The following is a 26,626-nucleotide window of genomic DNA, read 5'->3' as shown; positions in this document are numbered from 1 at the left end:
GGAATAGAGAGTCCAGAAATGGACCCTCAACTCTATGGTCAACTCCTCTTCAACAAAGCAGGAAAGAATGTCCAATGGAAAAAAGACAGTCTCCTCAACAAATGGTGCTGGGAAAATCTGACAGCCACAGGCAGAAGAATGAAACTGGACCATTTCCTTACACCATACACAAAAATAAACTCAAAATGGATAAAAGAACTAAATGTGAGACAGGAAGCAACCAAAATCCTAGGAGAAGAACATAGGCAGCAACCACTGTGACCTCGGCCTCAGTAACTTCTTGCTAGATACGTCCCCAGAGGCAAGGGAAACAAAAGCAAAAATGAACTCTTGGGACTTCATCAGGATAAAAAGCTTTTGCACAGCAAAGGAAACAGTCAACAAAACCAGAAGACAACCTACAGAATGTGAGAAAATATTTGCAAATGCCTTATCCGATAAAGGGCTAGTATCCAAAATCCATAAAGAACTTACCAAACTCAACATCCGAATAACAAATAATCTAGTTAAGAAATGGGCAGAAGACATGAACAGACATTTTTCCAAAGAAGACATCCAAATGGCCAACAGACACATGAAAAAGTGCTCAACATCGATCGGCATCAGGGAAATACACATCAGAACCTCAACGAGATACCACCTCACACCAGTCAGAATAGCTAAAATTAGCAAGTCAGGAAACGACAGATGTTGGCAAGGATGCGGAGAAAGGGGAACCCTCTTACACTGTTGGTGGGAATGCAAGCTGGTACAGCCACTCTGGAAGAGAGTATGGAGGTTCCTCAAAAAGTTGAAAATAGAGTTACCCTATAACCCAGCAATTGCCCTACTGGGTATTTACCCCAAAGATACAAATGTAGTGATCCGAAGGGGCACTTGCACCCCTATGTTTATAGAAGCAATGTCCACAGTAGCCAAACTATGGAAAGACCCAAGATGTCCATCAACAGATGAATGGGTAAAGAAGATGTGGTATATATATACAATGGAATATTATGCAACCATCAAAAAATGAAATCTTGCCATTTGCAATGACGTGGATGGAACTAGAGGGTATTATGCTAAGCGAAATAAGTCAATCCTGTAAAGACATGTATCATATGATCTCACTGAAATGAGGAATTCTTAATCTCAGGAAACAAACTGAGGGTTTGTTTAGACATTGGGGAGGGTATGTGCTATGGTGAGCACTGTGAATTGTGTAAGACTGTTGAATCATAGACCTGTACCTCTGAAACAAATAATACATTATATTTTTAAAAAATAAAAGAAGATAGTAGGAAGGGAAAAACGAAAGGGGGAAGAAATCGGAAGGGGAGATGAACTATGAGAGACTGTGGACTCTGAGAAACAAACTGAGGGTTCAGGGCAGGGGATGGGTTAGCCTGGTGATGGGTATTAAAGAGGGCTCGTGTTATATGCAAACAATGAATCATGGAACACTACATCAATCAATCAATCAATCAATCAATAGGAAAAAAAACAAACTGACGGTTGCTGGGAGTGGGGTGGGGGGATGGGTGACTGGGTGATGGACATTGGGGAGGGTATGTGTTGTGGTGAGTGCTGGGTGTTATGTAAGACTGAATGAATCACAGACCTGTACCCCTGAAACAAATAATACATTATATGTTAATTTAAAAAAATGCTAGGCATTATGCTTTGTTTAGCAACATAATACAAGCAAGTATTTTATTGATGATAGAGTCATGGTAAGATTCTAGAGAACTTTGCTTCATCTGTCAAGCTCTCTTTATACTTTCGAAACTGCATTTCTTCCCTGGCACACTGAGTTTGTGAAAATAACTCACAGCAGCGGGATTCATCTTCATTAAAGTGACAGTCGGGCACTCCATCACATAGCAGGAGGGATGGGATACACTCGTTGCTCGAGCACTGGAACTCCATTTTACCACAGCGGTGAGGAGGGGGGCTGAGAGAACAATCCATTTCGTCAGAGCCGTCTATGCAATCTTCCTGTCCATTACATTTCCCCGAGAGAGGGACACACTGGCGTGTGTAGATACAAGAAAACTGATAGGCTTCACAGGGTGATGGCTGAGGTGCCACAGGACCTAAACAGAAAGCAAGTCGTTTTCATATTAGGAGAATTATCGCTCTGTCCAGTGTTGAAACATTATAGGATACATTTACTCCCGGGTAAATATGAAACATTATGGTAATTTAAGTAAATTAATCTACAGTTAGGAATGATCGGAGCTCTACAAACATCCAGATGCTATTAGAGACTATGGCTCATCTTAACCTCAGAAACAACATTCTTAAAAAAACGACAATTTCAAATTAAAGGAGAAATTTGGTTCATCTGTCTTAAATTTGACCACTAAATCAGATTTTCCTTGAGAGTAAAGATATTTTACACAGTAAGTTAAGCACTTTGGAAAGCTGCGTTCGCAGTGGGTGGTTGATAAACATTTTGTGGTCTCCATTTGGGAAATTTGGCTCCTGAGACCCTGGTCAGGGCTGAGTCACAGAGGCAGACATCTGCCATGGGTTTGTCACACTGCTCGTTGCCCTTGGCTCTTGATGACAGCTCAAAGGTCACAAGCTGCAGTATCTAAAGCGCCAGTGAAATCATAATGGATGGCAAGATACTGTACTAGCAGGAATCTTGAAGATAATGTAGTTCAAATCCAACCGACTTATTTTTCAAATGAGGCCCATAAATTTTGAGTGTCCAAAGACACAATACTAGTTTAATAAATTTTTAGCACATGAAACTATTCCACAACAATGGTTTAAATCAGCTCTAAGCCAAAACCTAAAGCATGAGCAAAGACTGTTGACTTGTTTCAATTTCCAGAGGTCAGAAATATATGAGAATATACATAATTGCACTAATTTGCTGGAATCGTCCTTACACCTCATATTGTCTCTTTGAGAGTTGTTGATGGACTCATCAGTATATTAAGGGAAAAAAAATAGTCAGATAATAGTGGGGACCAGTTCAGCAATAGTTTTGGGTTCTTCACATTTTAAAACAACTTTTATTCATAAATTATTTAAATTACATATAAGATTATATATTATATCTTATATAGAAGATATATGATATAATTATGATTATATAATTATATATGATATAGATTATATATTATATGTAAGATTATATAAGAATAATTATAATGTAATTAATTATATAGTTATATAAAAATAATTTGTTTTAGGCATTAGGATGATGATGTGAATTTATTTAAAAAAATGAAATTTGAAAGATCCTCTTCCTCTCGACTCACTCAGTAGTGGCAACATATCCAGGATATATTTAGATTCAAACTCTGTGGTGAAAGCCATATATTTGAGGGAACCTTTCATGGAAACAAGCATACTGAACTGGGGTAAATGCATGACTCTGAGACCCTGCTACCATGTTCTTACCTAACGACTGACAGGTCAGAGCGGCATATAGAGTTGTAGTGCTCCAACATACACCTCAGAAACTCAAACTTAGAAAGTAAATTGGATTTAAGTTTTTATACCTTTACACACACACACGCACACACACACATCCATTAGAATAATCCCACATTTAAGGAAAGGCAGACATTCTTAATTTGATTTTTTTCTAAAATATTTTAAGCACTGAATTTAATATCTTTATGAGCTGAAAAAGAAATGAAGGAATTAATTTTCCATATTCCAAGACAAGCACAAATTCCTTATGCTTCTCTCCTGTTCAGAATGGTGTGTGTGCGTGTGTGTGTGTATTCTTTTTCATTTGGAGGTAGGGATTCCATTATTTCAGAATTCTTTACAGCAAAAGGTACTCAGAACTCACTTGTTCTAGGTCCTTCTTTACAAGGAAGTTGGTGGGTTTGTGCTGCCTTCTGTGGTGTCTGTCTTGGGCTGCCCAGGTTCCTCCACCCAGATCAAGGTGTTCTATCCCACAGCTGCCGGGAGGTTTTCAGACAGCTCACAGCTCCAGTCCCGGGAACTTCCCTCTAAAGTTACACACCCTCCCGGGAACAGCTCCCTGGTGCACTGGGCATACAATGGCCTGGCCCCTATGCCTCAGTTAGGGGCATCTCTGAAAGGGCCAGTGTGATTTCAGAGCCCCCGTGACATCGGCCGAGGCCCCTACTGCTCCTGCATTGCCCCCTACCGTCCCTCTGCCCAGTCGCCCTCCCTTTGCTCACAGGCTTGTTGCTGGGAGAATTTCCAGTCAGCTTGCTGCACAGGAATCTCTGCCTCAGAGTCCACTTCCCTGGGAACCAGACCGAAGATACTCTCTAACCACCAAAATGTATCTTGTTTTACTGAATTTCTCTGAATCACTTCTTAAATTTTTCACTAAAGTATTTCTGATGCAAGAGGAACATGAACTTGCATCCCTAGGGGAGTCTAAATAGGATCTTAGCCAGAAGCAGTTCTCCATACGCTCAGCATTTCTCTTAAGTCTCTTGTTTTTTTTTTTTTAAAGATTTTATTTATTTATTTGACAGAGAGAGACACAGCGAGAGAGGGAACACAAGCAGGGGTAGTGAGAGAGGGAGAAGCAGGCTTCCCACCGAGCAGGGAGCCCGATGCGGCTCGATCCCAGGACCCTGGGATCCTGACCTGAGCCGAAGGCAGACGCTTAACGACTGAGCCACCCAGGCGCCCCGTCTCTTGTTTTATCTAATGAAAATTCTGTATTCTACTCCAGAATATATCCGTGTTTTTTTTTTTTAATATAAAAAAAAACTTCCTCCAGGTATTCAAATGAAATGAGTACTCTGGGAAGACATGGCATATTTATCTTCTGAATTCAATGCGTTCTGCTGCACAATCCTTTTGAGAAGTTAAGAAAGTGTTCTTAAAATGTTAATAAACGTTATTTATTCTTGGGTCTCACCCGTGGAGTCAGCTAATCATTACAGGTGATATCTTTCTCATATAATTCTGTAAAAAATGAAATTAAGTATTAATTTTTCTTTTTTATAACCAGAAGATTCTCAGCACCATCTTAAATACATATTACTAAATGGAAAAAAAAAAAAAAAGTCAGTCTGAAAAGACTACATAGTGCCAGATTCTAACTATATGATATTCTGGAAAATGCCAAACTGTGGAGACAGTAAAATGCTCAGTGGTTGCCAGGGGTTGCGGGGGAAGAAGAGATAAAGGAGTGGAGCACAGGGGATTTTTAGAGCAGGGAAATTCTTCTGTATGACAGTATAATGGTGGGTACATGTCATGCCAAAGACTACATGTTTGTGTCCCCCCAATTTCATATGCGGAAAATGTGATGATATCTGGAGGTGGGGCCTTCCCGAGGTGATTAGCTCATGAGGGTAGAGCCCTCATGAACATAACTCTTGCTCCTTCCACCTTGTGAGGACACAGCAAGAAAGCATCATCTAAGAGAAAGCAGCAGTAATATACCTCCGAATCTGTATTCTAGCCTGTAACTCATATTTGGTGTTTTTCTTCTGAAATTTCTATGTTCTAGTTTCTCCAAATCCCTTCTAAAATTCAACATTTAAAGTACACAATTCTGGGGCACCTGGGTGGCTCAGTTGTTAAGCGTCCGCCTTCGGCTCAGGTCATGATCCCAGGGTCCTGGGATCGAGCCCCACATCGGGCTCCCTGCTCCGCGGGAAGCCTGCTTCTCCCTCTCCCACTCCCCCTGCTTGTGTTCCCTCTCCCGCTGTGTCTCTCTCTGTCACATAAATAAATAAAATCTTTAAAAAAAAATAAAGTACACAATTATTTCAGGGTGCCTAGGTGACTCAGTTGGTTACAGTCCAATGCTTGATTTCAGCTCAGGTCATGATCTCAGGGTCGTGGGATCAAGCCCCATGTCGGGCTCCACACCCAGCGCTGAGTCTACTTGTCCCTCTCCCTCTGCTCTTCTCCCTGCATGCACTCTCTCTAATAAATAAAATCTTTAAAAAAAATAAAGTACACAATACTTTGATAAATGTAGTGTGCATAGGCCAAGCACATTGACCCGTTACTTACCAGGCCCAGTGAGCTGCTTAGTCAGGTTGTTTAACACCAGTGAAACTAAAATGCAAGGTCAGTGAACACATAAGGGGAACAGTGCCAGATCAGCCCCAACCCTAGCATGCTTTGTTGGAAATGCACGTTGTTGTTCACTATATGAGGGGGTGCCTTTGTGGAAGAGCATAACGTGATCAGAGCAAAACTAAGACCAACTCCAGGAAAGTGAGCTGAAATAGCACATTCAGGGCAAACAGCGTCCTTTCCATATACCCCTAGGGGTACCATCAGAATAGAAAAAGTGAAAGAAAGTGAGAGAGAGAGGGGATTGCTCACATGGTGGAGACCGTGACAGAGGGAGAGACAAGCACTCCCAAGAAAATGGTGGACTCATTTTGACAATATGATTCACTGTTGAACTTAAAGGTCCTTCTTGTTTTTAAGTCACCCTTTCTCAGGCTGTATCTGATGGGAGGTATTGCATGGACCTGAGGCTGGGGCAGGAAGAAGCCCGAGGCCGGTGTGAAAGCTTAGTGCATGTGCGCACATGCGCACACACGCACTAATATACTATCTCATATTAGCTGTGGGGGAAGGTGTCTCAAATGAATTACAAGTCTAACGTGTGCTGGGATCACTAATGAAGTGTATCTCATGTTACACTTTGCAACTGATTTACTCTCTCTATATTAGAGCTGATTCCAGGCTGTATCAAGAGTAAAGCTACACTGACTCACTATATCCCACCAAGGATGCTTTCTCCAGGGGAGAAGTGTGGATGTGCAGCTAGCAGCATCATAAAGTGTTCCTAAGTCACTGCTCTCTTGTCCGCATCGCATGAGGTGTGTGATAAGCACATGAGCATTCGCTTTTGTGTGTTTCGGCAAAAACAGGTTAAGAAATGTTGCTTTAGAGTATAGGGGATTTGTGTGCAAGTTTGTTTTGAGAAGAGTGATTCTGAAACCAGCGGAAAATCCCACAATGGAAGCTACACTAGCGCCATCGAGAAAGAGTAGCTCCATCACTGTGACCACCTATTTGCCACATCTTTCCTCAATTTATGCTCAGAGTTGTGATTTCACATTGAGTTTAGACAATCCAAGTCAGAGGTCGAGAAGTTTCAACCTTCGTTTGAAAATACAGTGACACCTTAATGTCCAAAAAGTTAATGGCATGAGGTGTGTGCTCAATAAGTATTTCTTAAACTGATGTATTAGATAATAAATCAATGGTTTAAATACTTTTACTTTCGGGGCGCCTGGGTGGCTCAGTTGGTTAGGCGACTGCCTTCGGCTCAGGTCATGATCCTGGAGTCCCGGGATCGAGTTCCGCATCGGGCTCCCTGCTCGGCGGGGAGCCTGCTTCTCCCTCTGACCCTCCTCCCTCTCATGCTCTCTGTCTCTCATTCTCTCTCTTGCAAATAAATAAAAATCTTTAAAAAAAAAAATAGTTTTACTTTCCTTGATAATATGCAGTGAAATAACCAAAATGGATAAAATAAAGAATGCACTGACAAAATGACTATTTCTATTGATTTAATAAGCCACAAAACAGGGTAGATCAGAAAAACAGAAACTGAAACGTTCTCTAAAAAATAACCTTCCAATGTATTTTAATAAATCTATAATTTAGCAACTGAAGCTATCATACATTCATATGGACACTATGGGTTTTTACCAATTGCTTCAGAAGTTCTATGGGATTTTACATAAAGGACTTTGACAAACACCACTCTCTATATGAATAAATCTGCCCTTTGGTTTTGTAATAAATCTCAGGATAGGGAAAAGAAAAAACAAAAACAAAACACCTGGGATAAAGGGGAGCTGGCATTGTTAACTAACATTCATATTCCCAGTAACTAAGACACTCTTCTGAAAACCACATTGTGCTTCATTCTGTGCTCTGCACACAGTCATAATTCCTGATATTTGAGGTATTTCTTTGTCCCCTTACAGGTTGTTGAGTTTCCTTGGTCATTCAGTTTGGGAAGCAGTTGAAATATCTTTCTTATACCAATAAAAATTACTTTATACTGATAATTTACAGTGAAACAGTGAAACGTTCTTATGATTTTCATATAAATTCAATAAAAGCCTAAAGTCCCAAGGATAATCCGATGGATTTTTATCTTTATGAATAATATGCTTAATGAAGGCAAAATTGATTGCCTGTTTTAAAAGGAAAAAAGTATGCACAAGGAAGTTCAGTTTTAAAGAGGAGGAAGTAAGCTCTTGCCAAATATTGCCATACTCAATGACATAAATGGTAAAATGCTTGCTATAAAATACATCAGTTATAAATTGGTAATTGTTTGTCTCTGGCACAGATCTCATTAACAATACTCAGAAAGATCACAAAAAAATTATAAGACTATAGGAGGAGTAAAATATTATATACACACACATATGTATATATTTAATTTTAATTCTTCAGAACTCTTGGTTTGAGGGTATTTTGAGTTATAATTTTACATTCATATTTCCTGAAGGACCCTTCATAAAGTATAAAAATGTTCCTTTCTTTTTTCATTAATAATGGTTATCTCTAATTTGGAGTCCTGAGAGAATCATTTTGATCTTATTTAATTTCCATATCTAATACCTTAAATATTCCTGGAAAGATGGGATGTGACCTCTGTTTGGACTAAAGAGAAACAAAAGACCGTGGCGTATACAGAGACGTCTGAGGAGTAGGCAGAGTATGTGAGAAGTCAGGAGGGCTTATTTGGCTTGTCAGAAGGGCTACACGAACAAGAAAAATCAAAAGTCTGACAGAAGAGACAAAAGTAAGGGAAATCTAAAAGCTTCCAGAAGCTGGATCCAGTGTGGAAGCTGATAAGAGCCTGAGAACAGATGCCAAACAGAAAGTGATCATTATTTTCAAAGTGAAGAGTTGCAGCCACTCAAGGCTAAGCTAAAATAAATATAGAAGAAAGCTGGAAGAATTTCAAAATGTATATAGACATACATATAATGCCCTTATATGTGTATGTGTACATTTGTACAAATATTGTGTGTACACATGTATGCACACATGCACACGTGCACATCGGAGGGTGGTTTGAAACCACAGAGCTCTTCACCAGTGATAGAAACGGTGGAGGAGAAGGGCTGGGTGGGGGATGGTGGGCAACATAAGGAAAGAGCACACGAGGCTGTGGAGGGGTGAATGCCCTACTGCCCGAGTTCCCGCTCTCCCCCAGCTCATATGGAGGTCGCACACTTGAAAGAAAATCAAGAATATATTTAGGGAAAATCAGAGCTGAGGAAACAGGACCTATGACAAAGGCCCCCAAAGAGTTATCACTTTTACTCCACATCAACGTTTGCCAGGATTATGGCCAATTCCTTCCTAACGAAAAAATAGTGATAGTAATGTAAATGACTGAAATTGCATAAATGAAGAATTTACTGCCATCATCTAACCCCAAATAACCTAAACGTGTGTGAATGTGGGAACACATATACAAATATAAAATGTTGCTGGTCATTTCTTTCTTGTCATGAGGCCTGGAACGCAGAGAGAGCCTAGTGGATTAACAGATTCATTCCTATTTTATCATTTCCAGATGGTGCGGCCGTTCCTGGTCAGACATATCTATGCTGGTGTGGCCTCTGTTATGCACAGTGTTATGTACTTGACCTAATCTAATGCTGTTGTTCACTTGGTAGCTCTGGCCCACATTAACTGCAACTTTATTGAATAGTTAAAAAAAAAAAGAATTCCCCAAATGCTGAATTCTTGACTTCTAATTTTAGGGCCCTTATTATTAAATACATTCCTTTTTAAATTCATGCTTCATATTGCTTCCAGTTTACATTCCCCAAAGGAAGACTCCTGCTCAAAAATGGTTCTCCAGTGCCTTACAGGATTAAAGCCACTGTCCTTACGGGATGAAGTACCACTGTCCTGATGCCAGCCTCATCCATGTTCTCCCTCTCAAACCTACAACTGCGGAGGAAATAATGAACATTGCAGATATGATGGTATTATACTCTTTGCTGGCTGGGAAGGGACCGGGGAAAGAAAATGTTGTTGTCAATCCTGTAAGTAGGAAAGCTTTACTTACAGAAATTTTGAGTATTTTGGCATCAATTATCAGATTTTTGTCTCAGTGAAGTAGGCTTGAAATGGAGAGTGGGCAGCTATGTCTCCATCACACACCAGAAATATATGAAGGAAATCTAGAGAGTTTCAAGCAAGCTGTCAGTGAGGGAATGTTGTTCAATTCCATACACACTTTAGAAACACCTGTTGTACATGTCTCAGGAAGGCCAAAGGAGAGAGAGATGATTTACTGAGGCAGGTGGTAGAGAAGACCACTCAGGAGTCAAATATAATTCTACAGTGGTCTTTCAGAGATCTCTCACCTCTAGTGTCTTGACTACTTCTATGACCCAACCAGAGAAAATGGCTGATACCATGACTTCCAGTTAATAGGGTACTGGCGCTAGAGACAGAGATAAATAGAGCTATGTTTAATTTAATCAATATTAATTTTGAGAAATATTAATCAGTAGCTTTACCTCTAAGTTCAGAGTGTTGTATATGATTGAATTATTATTTAAAAAACCATATAATTGTTAAGATTAATTTTTGCCTTTCTGATGAAATGATTAAAAGTGATTACTTTGAAGTATATTGGGTCATCTTGCCCCATATGGAATTCTACGGAAGGCATGACTAACATTATGTTAATTATATTACAATCAGAAAGACCAGAAGGAGCAAACAGCAAGGTCAGAATATTCTAGAACTTGGACTGACCTTCTAATTGATCAATCATTTGCTCCATCTGGCAGAAACAACCCAGCCTATCATTTCTTTTTTTTTTTTTAAAGACTTTATTTATTTATTTGAGAGAGAGAGACACACAGTGAGAGAGGGAACATGAGCATGGGGAGTGGGAGAGGGGGAAGCAGGCTTCCCGCTGAGCAGGGAGCCCGATGCGGGGCTCGATCCCAGAACCCTGGGACCATGACCTGAGCCAAAGGCAGACGCTTAACGACTGAGCCACCCAGGCACCCCAGACTATCATTTCTTTAGACCTGTTTTTACCAAAACCTGGTTATTTCTCTAACCTCATGTTTTCTATTTTGAGCAAGTTTATATTAGCAAAAATAACTCCTACATATAAACCCATTTATTCTTTGTTAAGCCAAGAAAGTTGTGTTTTATTTGTTGTTGTTTTCTGTTTTTGCCACTTCCAACTATTTCCAGAAAGAGTAACCAGTCCTTTCTGGGTAAAATGTTGTCACATGCCAATAAGATGTTATCAGAAAAAAAAAAAAACTGTTATTGGAATTGTTGAAGTCATTTGATTTTTAATTTAAAAAAAAATCTAGTTTTTTTTTTTTTTTTTTAGTGAAGCAATGTCACTTTTTTATCCTATTTCTTAGGCAACAAACAAACAAACTTGTTTTCCTAAAGTCTGGATGTTTTCCAGGTAACAACATATGTGTTCCAGGGAATTAGGAAAACCATAATGAAAGTATAGACTCTAATAGCCCAAGAGAACAAAACAGAGCCAGATTGACCTTGGCAATGAAAAGCTCCCAGAATCTCTCAGACACACTTGGCCTGGTAAAACGGTTGGCCCTATTTCTGAGTGAAAAGAAAGGATTTGGCAAAGGTTATGATAATTTCCAAACATGACTAGGAATTTAGGAGTTGATTACTGCTTTCATATGGTAGAGAAATGGCTATATCACTACACCAGGTTTTGTTTTACATAGACATCACAGTACTTACACATTCAAGTATATATTATATATTTATGTGCCATACATACAGAAATATATATGTTTATATGATAATATCAGTGTTCACATAAAAGCATTCACCTTTAAGACAGAGTTAGAACAGTAACCTGTGGTTTATCTTCAGGTTCAGAGTGAGGCACTTGTCAAATTCTGCTAGGCTAACGGAGTTCATATCGGGACTGAGTTTTCTATGGTTTTCATTTGGACTTTTTCCCCCTAATTTAACAAAATTCCTTCCAGTCTGATGATCAGCAAGAAATCAAATAAGAACTGTCTCATAGTATAATATGCAAGTTGCTCCAAATGCAGACAAGGGGAAATCCAGGTCTTGTTCGCATAAGCCTGCCTGGTATTAGCGTTTAATGCCATTTTCTGGTTCTTGTGTTTTGTTTTTCCTTTAAATGTAACATCCCTTCCCAGGATAGAAAGGAATTATCCCATCCTTTGATAAACTGTGAGGACGTCATGACCCACAATAATAGATTTAAAATCTAACAATATTCTGGAAGCCAATAAGTGAGCTGGGATGGACTGATTACCATTTTCTTTTGGCTTTTTTGTAATTATCACTATTAATTTTAAAATTAGGCTCACGAATCACTAACTGAAACAAAATTATAAAAATGAACATACATTAAGATCATGTTTTAAATAATTCATCTATAATTACCATATCACTTCTGATATAAAATGAGTATTCTGTATCATATGCTGACTTGAAATTTATTTTATATTTTTCTCAATCAACCTAAAAGTTAAAGATCACTCATTCTTACTAATATTAACACACACACACACACATACACACACACAAAACAAGATGACAATGGTGATTTTTTAACATGGACCAAAAAAATGACAGAAAATAAGCCATGCATATCACAAAACACCATGTAAGCTATATTATAGGAGAGCTGTAAACTTCAGGCTAGGAAAATCTGCAGTAGGGTTTGGCTTCCCTATATTGGGGAGCATTAAGGTTAAATTAATGAAAAAGGCAGTTTTGCTCTGCCCATCAAAGTGGAAAAACATTTACACAAGAGAAGGTAAAGGGCAGGGCGTTTCCAGCCAGAGAAGTGGTGGGACCAAAGTCATGGAGGTAGAAGGCTATGGGGCATGGCTGGACAGAGGCAGGGGGTCTCATTCTGAGGGATTATTTCATAGACAGAGACAGATAAGACAAGATTTGTACTAAAGGATACGAAGCTTATTTAGTAGGTAATTGAGAGCCTCTAAGCATTTTTCTTCTTTATAACTTGTATGAATTTGTGTATTTTGATCAGTTTCCCTTTTATTTCCCCTCTCTCCATTAGAGTACAGACAGATAATTTATTATTCCTAGTTAACTTTATAATTTGGTCCATATGCTGCAGAGTATTCAAGCTTGATTATGAGCAACAAGAGAACTGGCCATCATGCAGGCCTGGATGATGTGGAGATGAGATATGAGAGCATAACCTAGGGGACCCTGAAGCATGGGCTTGGTCAAGGGTATGCTTCCAACTAGCAATTTTAATTCTGACGTAGTGACACAGGGACTGTTAGAGATCATTCAGAGTGATGACAGGGGAGTAGATAGACCAGTTTCCAAAGCAAGTATTCAAAGACTGTGGAATTAGCCAGTTTTACCCTCTGATGTACTTCATCTCACTTGCTTCCCACTCATTTTTCTGAGTTAAATTCTCAGCATTCCATTTAATTTTTGGAACTATCCAAAATCCTTTCAACAAACTTAGTTTCGACTTAAGTTAGCTCAAGTCAGATTCTGTTGCTTGAAAAAAAATTTTGTTATTGTGTTGAATAAGAAAGATGCCAGATCTACTTTTCTGGAACTTACTCTATCATAGGTCCTAGAAGATGAATTTGGTAGTTCTTTACATGTCTGTAAATTAGATAAATCAGTTATGAAGCCATTACAGAGATATGGATGAGTAATAAGGATGTCTTGAACTAGAGTTTGAGCAGTAAAATGGAAGCAAGGGGGGAAAAAAGAAGGCAAAACCTATAGAATGTGTTGCCTGAGGTGTGTTTAGACTAAGGTAATGGGGGGGGTTTAAAAAAAAACAAAACAAAAACAAAAACAAAAAAACTTCTAAACTTCTATTCATAACTGCCCTTCCAATCCAAATCCAGGACAGCACACAGTAGATTCTCAACTAACACTGGATGAATGAAGGGCAGGCCTGCTCAAATTCACCAATACACCGAAGAGTGATGAGCCTTCTCTAACTGCAGTGACACCTCTGTTCTCACCTGTCTGCCCTTACACTTGTACCCCCTTACCTGTCCCCGCCTCCTTCTCTCTGGACTCACTCCCTTTCTCTGTCATTCTCTATGCATTCCTTTCACTTTCCTGATCTTCTTGTACAAATCTAGCCCTGCCTGATCATAAAATGGCAGATTTGGAAGGGACTTAGGAGATCGTCTACTTCACTTCCCTGATGACGAAACATGGTCTAAGGAGTTAAAATGATTTTCTCAGAATTATACAGTGATTTAGTGAGACAGTCATGATTTAGACTTGTGTCTCCACAATTTTAGTCCAGCTGTCACCTCTCCACCACTCAGTACATATTTACTCCAAATGTCACATAACACTTTACGTCACCTCTCCCCAGATCTTCAAGTGAATCCAGTGGAGTTGCAACCAGGTTATTTGGTGGTATTGCATGCTCCCTGGCATGTCACTATGGGGGTCCTGATACTCCCATTGGAGAAACGTTGGTTTAATTGATGATTTTCTAAAAATGTCTGCCTGAATCAACCATGAAGCATTGCTGTACAAACTACACCTAGAGATTCTGGATTTTGGATGGGAGTTTGGTTGGAGGCACTTTTACAGAAACTTACAGAAAGAAGACATGGTTTAATGCCAGAGGTCTTATTGTTTGTTTTTTAACTGTCCTCAAAAGTAGAATCTGTTCCATAACACAGTGGGCAAGAACCTTCTTATACTTAAGCAAATGTTAGCAACTCTGCTCACATAATCAGTTACAATTGTTATTATGATTATTTAGAATAATAGTAACTTTTCAGCCCAAATTTCCTAGTCCTTGTGTTAAGCTCTGGAGATGACATAGACAAGCTCCTCTTGCTCTTGAGGAGCTCAAAATTAGTGGGAAGTGATGTATAAATGCGTGTAAGTGTATGTATGTGTATATATGTATGTATACACATATGTATGTATGTTTGCTTGCATGTGTGTGAGAAGAGCTAAGAATAAGTAGGGGACGGAAAGAAACAGAAGATATAGGACAGAGAAGACTTTGATGGAACAGTGACTGGAAGGAACTAAGAAAGGAAATGACCAAGAACATTTGCTCTTAGAAAGACTGAGGGTTTTCCCTGAGACAAATAGTGACAAAAAAGGTGTTTGGTTGTGGATACAGGCACATTTAGAGGTGGAAAAAAAAAAAAAGGTTAAGGGAGTTTGTTACAAAAGGGGGTTATTTTCTATTCAAAGGATATAAGAACATTGGCAGAGTGAGGAAATTTCAAGGGAATAGCTGGGAGATTTGAGGACTGTTGTAGAAAAGCAGTGCCAGGGAATGGGAAATAGATGTGTGTAGGACCCTTGACCACCAGCTAAGGTGATAAACCAAAACTTTTAGTGGTCCCAATGAGCATGACCAGCAGCAGCCTGGAAAATACAAATGGTTATAGTAACCCAATTTCAAAGACTGATAAGGCCATTATGACTGAACATGACCTGGATATTGTATTTATTCTAGAGTCTGATAAATAAATGTGCTAATACATACAATGCCTGGCACATAATTAGAACCCAAATTTATCTTTAAAAAATTGGACATAGGGGCACTTGGGTGGCTCAGATGGTTAAGCGTCTGCCTTCAGCTCAGGTCATGATCCCAGGGCCCTGGGATCCAGCCCTGCATCAGGCTCCCTGCTCAGCGAGGAGTCTGCTTCTCCCTCTCCCTCTGAATCCCTTCCCCTGTTAGTGCTCTCTCTCTCTCAAATGAATAAATAAAAAATCTTTTAAACAATTAATAAAAAATAAAAACATTGGACATAAAATAATTCAAAGTACTGATTGAGAATGGAATTGAGATGTTAGATCATTAGATCTGGGATTATTAGGAAAAAAGTATAAAGAAGCTATTTTATAGAAGAAAGCAGGAAGCACTGAGAATGTAGAATTGTATTTTTTTTCTTGTTAATTATGTTTGAAAACAGGTTTAGGAGGAGTAATCAGGAAGTAGAGGATATAATGATCAGATGAAACTTTCAACCCTAAAATTTCAGACAGGATGATAAGATCCAGGATGTAAGTGTGGGAGTTGGTTATGGAGGAAGAATATTTATGAAGGTAACTAGAATTGAAAAGGTTAACCTTTTATATAGGCTGAGTGACCTGGAAGTTGAAATTGCCCAGGACTTAGGATCCAGAAAAAAAACCATTGGAAGGATAAGAACCCAGATGTGTGGCCTTAAAAAGAAGAAAATTAAAAAAAAAATTTTTTTAATTTCTATTTTTTTAAGTAATCTCTACACTTAATGTGGGGCTTGAATTTACAGCACTGAGATCAAGAGTCACATACTCTACAGACTGAGCCAGCCAGGCGCCCCCAAAAGAAGAAACTTTTAAATAACTCTATAAAAATAAAATTCTGAATGAGGCATAGAGTAGCCAGAAAGACAATGACCCTATTATTTAACATTGAAAATCTGAAGACTTTATAAAGAACAAACGGCCACTTAAGCAGAAGCATCGTAAATAGGAGAAATTCAGATTTCAGTTAAGGGAATGATTTCTTACAAAAACCGTTATTGACAAGACTCTTGTTTTGACTATGAATTCTAGATTGTACAGTAGAAACAGTGAGGAGAAGGGAAATGGTCCAGGGAATGGGGGAAAGCTAATTTGGGTGGAAAAGATACTTTGGAAGATGATAGGTGACCAGAAGAATCCTTATGTAGTTCTTGTGAACCTTTAGAAATAAAGAAAGTAGATAATAATGCTCTTCTAATGAAACTAACTTTCCCCTATGTCTCTTTAGGACTGTAATCAAAGTAATTTGATTGCCTAGAGGGCATGAAAACTTGATGGCTAAGCTCATGGGCAGAAAAACTTTACCTCCTACAACATTACCTCCTACAACATATACTGATCTTCTTTCAATGTATGAATAGTACTGGACCTGGAAACAAATGTTATTCAGCAGGAATTCCCAGTTCTTCTATATTTGGATAGTAAAACAATCCTTATACACCCCATCTACTAAAGAAATCACTTACCTCCAGAGACACATTCTGGGGTGAAAGTGATGTCATCAAGGGCAATAAAGATTTCCTCATTTCCAGCCAAATCAGCTTCAAATGCCACTTTAAATGCACTGTAACTGGAGAGAGGGACATGCCCATACATCCAACCAGTTCTTTTGCTTCCAATCATTGACCACACGAGGATGTTTAGTCCAGATTCCTCAATGGTATATACCTAATAATGGGGGCAAAAAAAGAAAAAGCAACTCTTTATGGTTTGGATGTTAGAGATATATGGACGTCCTGGTTGTTAACAGAAGAATGGAGTCTGGCAATGGGACAGCACGACACCTTGACTATAATACTTTCTATCTCACAAACTGGGGTTACAGAGCGAGTTATATTTTCTTTAAGTAGTCAGACCTTTGTTTGGTTTTGTCATGTCAATTTCCGTGTATCACAGTGGGCATGGCCAAAACCTGTAACTATCTTAAGAATCTAAAAGAGCTGGAAGGAGCTATAAAACTAGAATTTCTCATTGCTAAAGGACTTTGTCCATGTTTCCCCAAGGTTGTTTTAAAAGAAGAGAACACTTATCTTAAGTGAACATGATCATATACAAGTCATTTCAGAAGCCAAAGTAATGTGCATAACATATTTAGTATTTTGACAAACAGAGAATCTTCCTGAATTAACTAACTAACATCAATACCCAGGACTTTTTAAATGCAAGGACTAACAGACTGATCACATAAAAAGTGAAATAGCAATAAAGTTAGCTTTGAAACCAACCACCAGGCCAAGTTCCAATAATCTTTTTGAACAGTTAAAAACAATACAAAACAAAAAATGCCATTTCCTAGTGCTCTTCAAAAACAACAACAAAAACAGGCAAGGCAGTAAACATATTTTTCTATACTACCTTTCTGTACCTAACTTTCAGTTATCATTTCCCTAGAAATGATAATTATATTTTATATATATATGTATATATATATATAAATGCATGTTAGCAATCACTTACACAACTCTTTCTTTTACATGGGAAAAAATATGACTTAGAAAAAAGAAAACACATAATAATAATTTTCTTCTATTGCAACAGTGTTTTTGTCCAATAATATTGCTCCCTACTAAAAAAATCCTACATCTCACTTTTTTTTCTTAGTATCAAAATTTATCTAAAGATAATTTATCCTACAAGAGTTTATCTAAATTTTATACTATCAGGAGAAAATAACACCACTCATTCTGTTGCATGTAATGATACGATATTGTATGGCATTCCAGAAATACTCCCAAGAGCCACCAAATTATCTAGAGCCAGAAATTAGCATGCTGCTAATGTTACTATTACAAAAAGTCTAAGTCAGAAATCCAGCTATTAATGGAAGTTAAAAAAAATTTAAAAAACCATCAAGATGATCATACAGAAAGAAAAATAGAAAAACTTGCCCCAAATTTGGAAACCTGAAAAGTGAGATTTAACATCAACAGTATGGAAAAGCACACATTTCCTAAGCAAAAAGCAGTTTTTATATTGATTCCTCAATAAATGAAATAAACTAAAAGTCAGTATGAAGGGAATCTGGGTCAACCGAGTGTTTCCAGTCTCACACATAAGCAAACACTCATCCCAAAGCTCTAAGATCTGGTCGGTACCTATTTCTCAAATAAACACAAATTTCCTCCATTTTAAAAAAATTAAAAAGGTAAGAAGGTTCCAATTCAATATGATAACAGGACAACTTTATAAAGTCAACCTAAGTTGAATTATCTTTTTTTTTCTTCATAAATCCTGAGTTACAACATAAAGATTTAAAAGGGGATGGCTTTATTTTATTTTATAACTCTTTTTCTGGAAAAAACAATTCAGAAAACCAAATTACATGAAAACACAACCCAACATGTTTTGCTTTTTTCAAAACCCTAGTATAAATGTATTTTATTAATATATCTATTTTTATTGTTTTTCATTTCATTTTTCTTTCAGTCATCTTAATCTTCAATTAATCGTACATGCTCTTGCCAAATTCCATTTCCCTCATTCTTTTACTCTGCTTCTCCTAAATCCACCATGACATCCCCTGCTTGTTCTCCCACCCCCGTGCCCCATCATGAGCATTAACTCTCTAATAGACTTCAACCAATGGTACCCAATATTTTACCCTACTATAGTCCTTATTCATTCTGATAAACTTCACTATTTCACTACTTAATTCCAATGAAACTTTCTGACAATCTCATGGATTGTTTCAATTGTAACATGTATTTATAATACTCCCAATGCATTAAACTGAATAATTGCATGCTATGTCCAGTGTTTCTGTAGCCATAATGGCCAATGGTAAAAATAGGAGGATCATTTAAGGGCTCCATATAATGCTGGGGTTTTTTTTATGGCAAATGAGAAACCTAAAAAAGGCTAATATTATTTATTTTTGTCTTTCAATGAAAACAATATTCATTGTCTTCAGAGAAATTTTTGTGATAATTGTCAGCAAAATATTTTTCCTTTTTTATTATTATTTTCCAAAAATCTATTACTTTGAAAAAGTAAAATGGCTAATAACCTTGAAAAATAATTTTAATTTAATTTGTTCCTAATTTTATATTTTATTACACACATTTTACTGAAAACTAATTTATGTTACAATAATAACTTCTTATTTGAAATAGCTTCTAAAATCAGCTGCTGGACAAATTGGTTACTTCTGATCTTCTAAATTTTGGTCAGACATATAGCCATTAATATAATAATAGTCAATATTATATATTATAAAACAATCATTTTATCATGACTTTTATCATAAAACAATATGGATTCAAAGAACATATAAATAAAAATATTATGTTTAGATATTAAATCAATATTATATTATATTCAAGGATGATACTATAATTGTAACTGCTTATGATATAGGGTAGGGAAAACTTGAAGAAAACTTCATAGATAGAATAAAATGATATGTCATTTAAATACAAATATTATAATAACATTCAATTAAATATATGTTAAGTTTTTTTGAGGAGGAAACTCCTCAACATTTATTTGGAGTGAGCATACCTTTGAAAGAAAACATTCAACAAAAGATATGATGAGATAATAGAAAATATGAGTTAATGATTAAATTACAGAATAGTATGGAAACCAGACAGCAGCTATCTCAACAATACCCAAGTATGCAGGTTTTCCTGGTGAAGAACTAAAAGAACCCGATTAGTACATTTTCCTGAAATGCCTCTCCTGCAGCGAGTCACAATCTCCAAGTGCCTACAACATGGAAGGTAGGCTGGCACTGACTTAGAGTCTCCTAATGGACACTTCCAGATATCAGAAACACTTTATCCATTTCACTATTATTTAGCTTATTGAAATTTGTGCATGCAATGCAGTGCCAAGACAAAACCTTGGCTTTACTTGGTCCCAGTTACTCTCAGCTATTCTGCTAGATGTCTGTTCTTTAATCACCACTGATAGGGTAAAGCAATGAACCGAGCTATACTTAATCCTTGTCAGTGTACAGTTTCTCATGGCTTCATTTGAAAACACTCAAATTTATATAATAGAAGAAAGAAAAAAATCAAAAGTAATGAAAAGGGCAATTTCTTTCAAAAAGAAGAGTTTATAGGCATTAAACTTATTTAATAAAAGAGAAATAACATTATCCATATATTTGAAAATTTAGCACACTCACATATGTTACATGAACCCTACCGCATGTGTGAATGTAGGGTAGGACTACTGACTGCCCTCTACAAATCTGGAATTAGAGTTGTAGAGAGAAATTAAACAATCCATTACTTATACACAGCACAGGCTTCCAGTCCTCGATATGGCATATAAAAGAGATTAGAAATCGTCCTACTGGTCCTAACAACAAGAAAAAAGCTGAGTTGAAAATCAATAACTCTTCTTAGATCCATCAGACAATTGATGTCACAGAACCATCAGGACCACTGCCTCCAAAATTGAGGAGAATAATAGGTGGACACAAAGAATCACAGCTTACTGGGGCAGAAGCCCAAGGACAGAAATTCCTGTAGGAACCAGTAGCAGGGTAGAAAAACCTGGAATGAAACTGATGAAAGGCTGAAGGCCCACTGTAGACAAGTTTCAATGTTAAACATCCTTGAGGGGACTCTACACTTTTGTGAGTTTGACCTCTCAGAGCCCCACCAGTTTCTCGTGTTGAAAATTAGACAAAAATTCCCTCAAAATTTTGGCAAATAAAGGGAAAAGTAGCCATTTTGAAATATACCCAAAGCATTCTGTTCTTCTTAGCAAGACCTGCCCTCAAAACAAACTATTTAAAGAGACTGTAACTGACTGGGGTTTAACAAAACTAGAGAAAGGAAAATACCTAACTCCAGCTCCTAGTAGCATTCAAGGTGGGGAAAGGGAAAGAAGCAATTCCAGCAACTTCTAGCCTTCCTGTCTTACCTCAGGAGTGGAAAGATAAACAAACAAGAAAACAAACAGACAAAAAACCCCAAAAAACCTGAGAGGTAATTATGAAGGATACAACCCAGTGGCACTAAAAGACTCACTGAGACCTAATCATAGGCCCCACAACTTACCAGCACATGAGTAGGACTTCTGTGTATGAACAGGGGAATACAAGGAAATAATAGCACATTGCAGGCCTTATTTAGAAATAAATCTCTCTGGAAACCCAAAGGTAACAGTGAAGACAAAAATAAGGACAACAGGGAAATTATAACTGATATCTACAGTTACAGCAAAGAGTAAACATATCCTAACCTTTAGCCAGATACATATAAAACCTCACACTAAAGGCCTAATTCCTTTCACCCAGTACATCACGTCAGTCTGTCAAAAAAGACAAAAAACACAATTTGAAGAGACACAGCAAGCATCAGAACCTGGTTTAGATATGGTAGAAATGTTGGAATTATCAAGAAGGGAATTAATATAGGTATAATTAATAAGGTAAGGGCTCTAATGGAAAAAGTAGACAGTATGCAAGAAAAGATGGACAGTATAAACAGAGAGATGGAAACTAAGAAATAATCAAAAGGAAATGCTAGAAATAAATAAAAACACTCTAACAGAAATGAAACACACCTTTGATGGGCTCATCAACAGACTGGACACAGGAGAGGAAAGAATGAGTGAGCTTGAAGATATGTCAATAGAAACTACTAAATCTTAAATGCAAAGAAAAAAAAAAGACTGGAAAAAATGGAACAGAATGTCCAAGAACTGAGGAATGGTTCCTACAGGTATAATATGTATAATGTAAATACCAGAAGGAGAAGAGAAAAAAGCAGAAGAAATATTTAAAGTGATAATGACAATTTTCCAAAATTAATGATAAACACCAAACCACAGATCCTGGAAGATCTGTGAACACCAAATATTTATCTACACCTTGGCATATAATATTAAAACTGCAGAGAATCAAAGACAAGGAAAAAATCTTGAAAGAAGCCACAGGGCATTGGGGAGGGTAAATACCTTAATTACAGAGAAGCAAGGATAAGAATTACATCAGACTTCTCTTTAGAAACTATGCCAACAAAAAGAGAGTTGAATAAAAATATTTAAAGTACTGATAGAGAGGAAAAAAAAAAAAAGACTCTCATCTGGAATTCTGTATCCAATAAAATTATCCATCAAAATAAAGAATAGAGATTTTCTCAGACAAACGTAAGTGAAAATAATTTTTTGTTAGTTCACCTGCCCTACAAATAAAGTTAAGATAAATCCTTTAGAGAACACAAAAAAGATATCAGTCAGAAAATCCAATCCGCATAAAGAGGAACATTAGAGAAGAATAAATGAAGTAACAAAATATTTTATTTTTATTATTAATTGATCCAACAGGTAACAGTTTGTTCAAAATTACAATAGCAAGAATGTATTCAGTGATTTTAGTTTTGGGGTAAATGAAATAAATGAATGGCAGCATGTTATAAGGATAGAAATGAGAACTTGAAAATACTCTTTATAATGGAATTGCACTACCCATGTAGTGGCATAATGTTAATGGTCCATAATGAAAGTGGACCTGGGTTACTTATAAATGCATATTGCAAATTCATGAGCCAAAAATTAGAAAAAAAGTTGAAACAGAAGTGTAATTGGTATGTTACAAAAGGAGAAAAAAAGGAATCATACAAAACACTCAATTAAAACAAAGGCAAAAAAGAGTAGAGGACCGAAGAAAAGAACAAGGTCAACAAGTATAAAAGATAAACAAATATGCTAGATCTTAATCCAACTACCAATAATCACTTTAAATGTTAGTTTTCTAAATATACCAATTAAAGAGATTGTTATAGTGGATTTTTAAAAAAGACTCAACAATATGTCATCTATAAGAAACTCAAGTTAAGGGACACCTGGGTGGTTCAGTCGTTAAGCATCTGCCTTTGGCTCAGGTCATGATCCCAGAGTCCTGGGATCAAGTCCCACATCAGGCTCCTTGCTCAGCGGGGAGCCTGCTTCTCCCTCTCCCTGCAGCTCCCTCTGCTTGTGATCTCTCTCTCTCTCTCTCTCACACACAAACACACACAAATAAATAATCTTAAAAAAAAAACAAACCTCAAGTTAAATATAAAGATACAGATAGATTAAAAGTTAAGGAATAAAGATTTACCATGTTAATATTAACGAAAAGAAAGCTGGAAAAGCTATATTAATTTCAGAAAGAGCAAATTTCAGAGAAAGGAAAATTATCAGGGACAAACGGTATTACAAAATGAAGAGAGTGGTCAGTTCTCTAAGAAGACATAGCAGTCCTGCATGTGGATGCAGCTAATAGCACAATGTCAAATGCCTGAGACAATAACTGGAAGAACTGCAAGGAGAAACAGATGAATCCACTCATACAGTTGCAGACTTCAACATCCCTCTATCAGTAATTGACAATCAGGAGGCAGCAAATCAGTAAGGGCATAGTTGAACTGAGCAGCGTCAATCAACTTTATGTTTATAGAATACTTCATCCAGCAACAACAGAACACAGACTCCTCTCAAATTCACAGGGAATGCTCAGAAAGACTGATGACATTCTGAACCATCAAATACATTGTAGCAAATTTGAAAGAACAGAAATCCTACAGTGTATGCTCTCAGATCACAATGGAGTTTAGGAAACAGTAACAGAAAGATGTATGCAAAACCCAAAAAAACTTGGAGATTATATAATATACTTCTTCATAACACATGGGTTAAAGAAGAAATCACAAGAAAGAAACTAAAACTATTTCAAATTAGATGAAAATGAAAGTACAATTAATTAAAATTTGTGGGATGTAGGGAAGCAGTGCTTAGAGGGAAATTTTATAGAATTAAATTCATTTAACAGAAAGCAAGGAAGACCTAAAATCAATCACCTAAGCTGGTTCTTTGAAAAGAATAATAAAATTACTAAACTTCTCATCAGGTTACCTAAGGAAGCAAAAGAAGATGCAAATATAAATATCAGAAATGACAGAGGAACTATGACTACTGATCCCATGAAAGGATAATAAAGGATTATTATTAACAACTCTATGCCCACAAATTTGGTAAACTAGACAAAACTTTCCAATTCCTTGAAAGGCATATCTATCAAAATTCACACAAGGACAAACAGATAATCTGAATAGGCCTGTAGTATTAAAGAAACTGAATCAATTATTCCAAAAGAGAAAGCACCAAGCCCAGATAGGTTCACGGGTAAATTCTACCAAACATTTAAGAAAGAGATTATACCAATTATCTATAATCACATAACCAGAAAATAGAAGCAGAGGAAACATTTCCAAATCCATTCTATGAAGCCAGCTTTACCCTAATACCAAAACTAGGCAAAGACAACACTAGAAAGAAAAACTACACAACAACATCTCCCATGAACATAGATTCAAAAATTCTCAACAAAGTATTGGCAAATGGAATCCAATAATGTTTAGAAGGAAGGACAAATAACCACTAGGTGAGATTTATTCCAAGTATGCTTGGTGAATGAACATTAGGAAATTGATTAATGTAATCTATCATATCAGCAGGATATAGAAGAAAAATCATATAATAATATTGATCCCTGATATGCAGAAAAAGCATATGACAAAATCCAACACCCATTCATGATAATAACTCATAGGAAACTAGAAATAGGAAAGAAACTTCCTCAACTTGATAAAGAACATCTACAGAAAACCTACAGCTAACCCTGTTCTTCATGGTGAGAAACCATACACTCTCCTGCTAAGATCAGGAATAAGCAAGGATGCCTGCTCTCACTGCTTCTATTCAATATTGTACTGGAAGTCCTAGCTAATGCAATACATAAAATAAAGAGAAGAAAGAAAATTAAAAGACATACTGATCAGGGGTGCTTAGGTGGCACAGTCGGTTAAGCTTCCAATGCTTGGTTTGGGTTCAGGTAGTGATGTCAGGGTCTTGAGATTCAGCCCCATGTCAGGCTCCACACTCAGTGAGGAGTCTGCTTGTGATTCTCTATCTCCCGCTGCCCCTCCCCACCTCTCTCTCTCAAATAAATAAATAAATCTTTAAAAAAAGATATACCAATCATAAAAAAATAAAGATGCTTTTGTTTGCAAATGACATGATTGTCTACATAGAAAATCCCAGAGAATCAACAACAACAATAAAACTCCTGAAACTATTAAGTAGTTTATAGCAAGGTTGCAGGATACAAGGTTAATATACAAGTCACTTATTTTCTTATGATCCAGCAATGAACAATTAGATTTGAAATTAAAAACATACTATTTATATTATCCCAAAAAGTACATGAGTCATATGAAGAACATTACAAGACTGATGAAAAAAATGAAAGATCTAATTAGATGGATGATATTCTATGAGGAAGACTCAATATTGTCGATACAAATTCTTCTCAGCTTGATATACAAATTCAATTCAATTCCGGTCAAAATCTCAGCAAGTAACTGAGGCTACTGAAAAACTCATTCTAAAGTTTATAAGGAAAGACAAAAGACAGAATAACCAAAACAATATTGAAGAATAAGAACAAAGTAAGAGAACTGACACTACCTGATTGCAAGACATTTCAAAGCTACAGTGATCAAGGCAGGTGGTATTGGTGAAAGATTGGACAAACTGATCAACAGAACTGAAAAGAGAGCCTGGAAACAGACCCACATATATACAGTCAAGTGATTTTTGATAAAGGAACAAAGGCAACTCATTGAGGGAGATTAGTATTTTCAACAAATGGTACTAAAACAACTAGACCCACATACAAAAAAAAAAAAAAAAAGGTGATCCTAGACATGGAACTTCCATATCTCACCAAAACCAATTCAAAGTGGTTCACAGACCTAAATGTCCACCGCAAAAATATAAAACCTCAAAGAGATAACTCAGGAGAAAAATCTATGTGATCCTGGGTTTTTTTTTTTTTTTATTTAAGATTTTGTTCATTTACTTGTCAGAGAGAGAGAGCACAAGCAGGGGGAGTGGCAGGCAGAGGGAGAAACAGGCTCCCCATTCAGCAAGGAGCCTGATGTGGGACTCGATCCCAGGACTCTGGGATCATGACCTGAGCTGAAGGCAGATGCCCAACTGACTGAGCCACCCAGGCATCCCTGATCTTGGGTTTTGAGATGACTTTTTAGCTATAATACAAGAATCATGATCCATGAGTAAAAAAACCGGTAAGGCAGACTTCACTGAAATTAAAAACTTCTGC

General features: G+C 37.1%; 1 protein-coding gene across 1 annotated transcript in view; it reads right to left on the bottom strand.

Annotated features, from left to right (window-relative positions):
• MALRD1 (MAM and LDL receptor class A domain containing 1) overlaps positions 1-26,626 on the bottom strand; it is a 259,630-nt gene that overhangs the window by 19,666 nt on the left and 213,338 nt on the right. The window contains exons 13-14 of the mRNA XM_081818907.1: positions 16,968-17,169; positions 1,812-2,075 (exon numbers count right to left, since the gene is read on the bottom strand). Coding sequence (XP_081675033.1) covers positions 1,812-2,075; positions 16,968-17,169 — 466 coding nt within the window. The remainder of the gene's footprint in view (positions 1-1,811; positions 2,076-16,967; positions 17,170-26,626) is intronic.

Source organism: Leptonychotes weddellii, chromosome 5 (genome assembly GCF_054177405.1).
Source record: "Leptonychotes weddellii isolate Sample4059 chromosome 5, ASM5417740v2, whole genome shotgun sequence".
NCBI classification, from domain to species: Eukaryota; Metazoa; Chordata; class Mammalia; order Carnivora; family Phocidae; genus Leptonychotes; species Leptonychotes weddellii.
The sequence above is the reverse complement of the archived record's forward strand: the minus strand, read 5'-3'. Positions and strand labels throughout refer to the sequence as shown.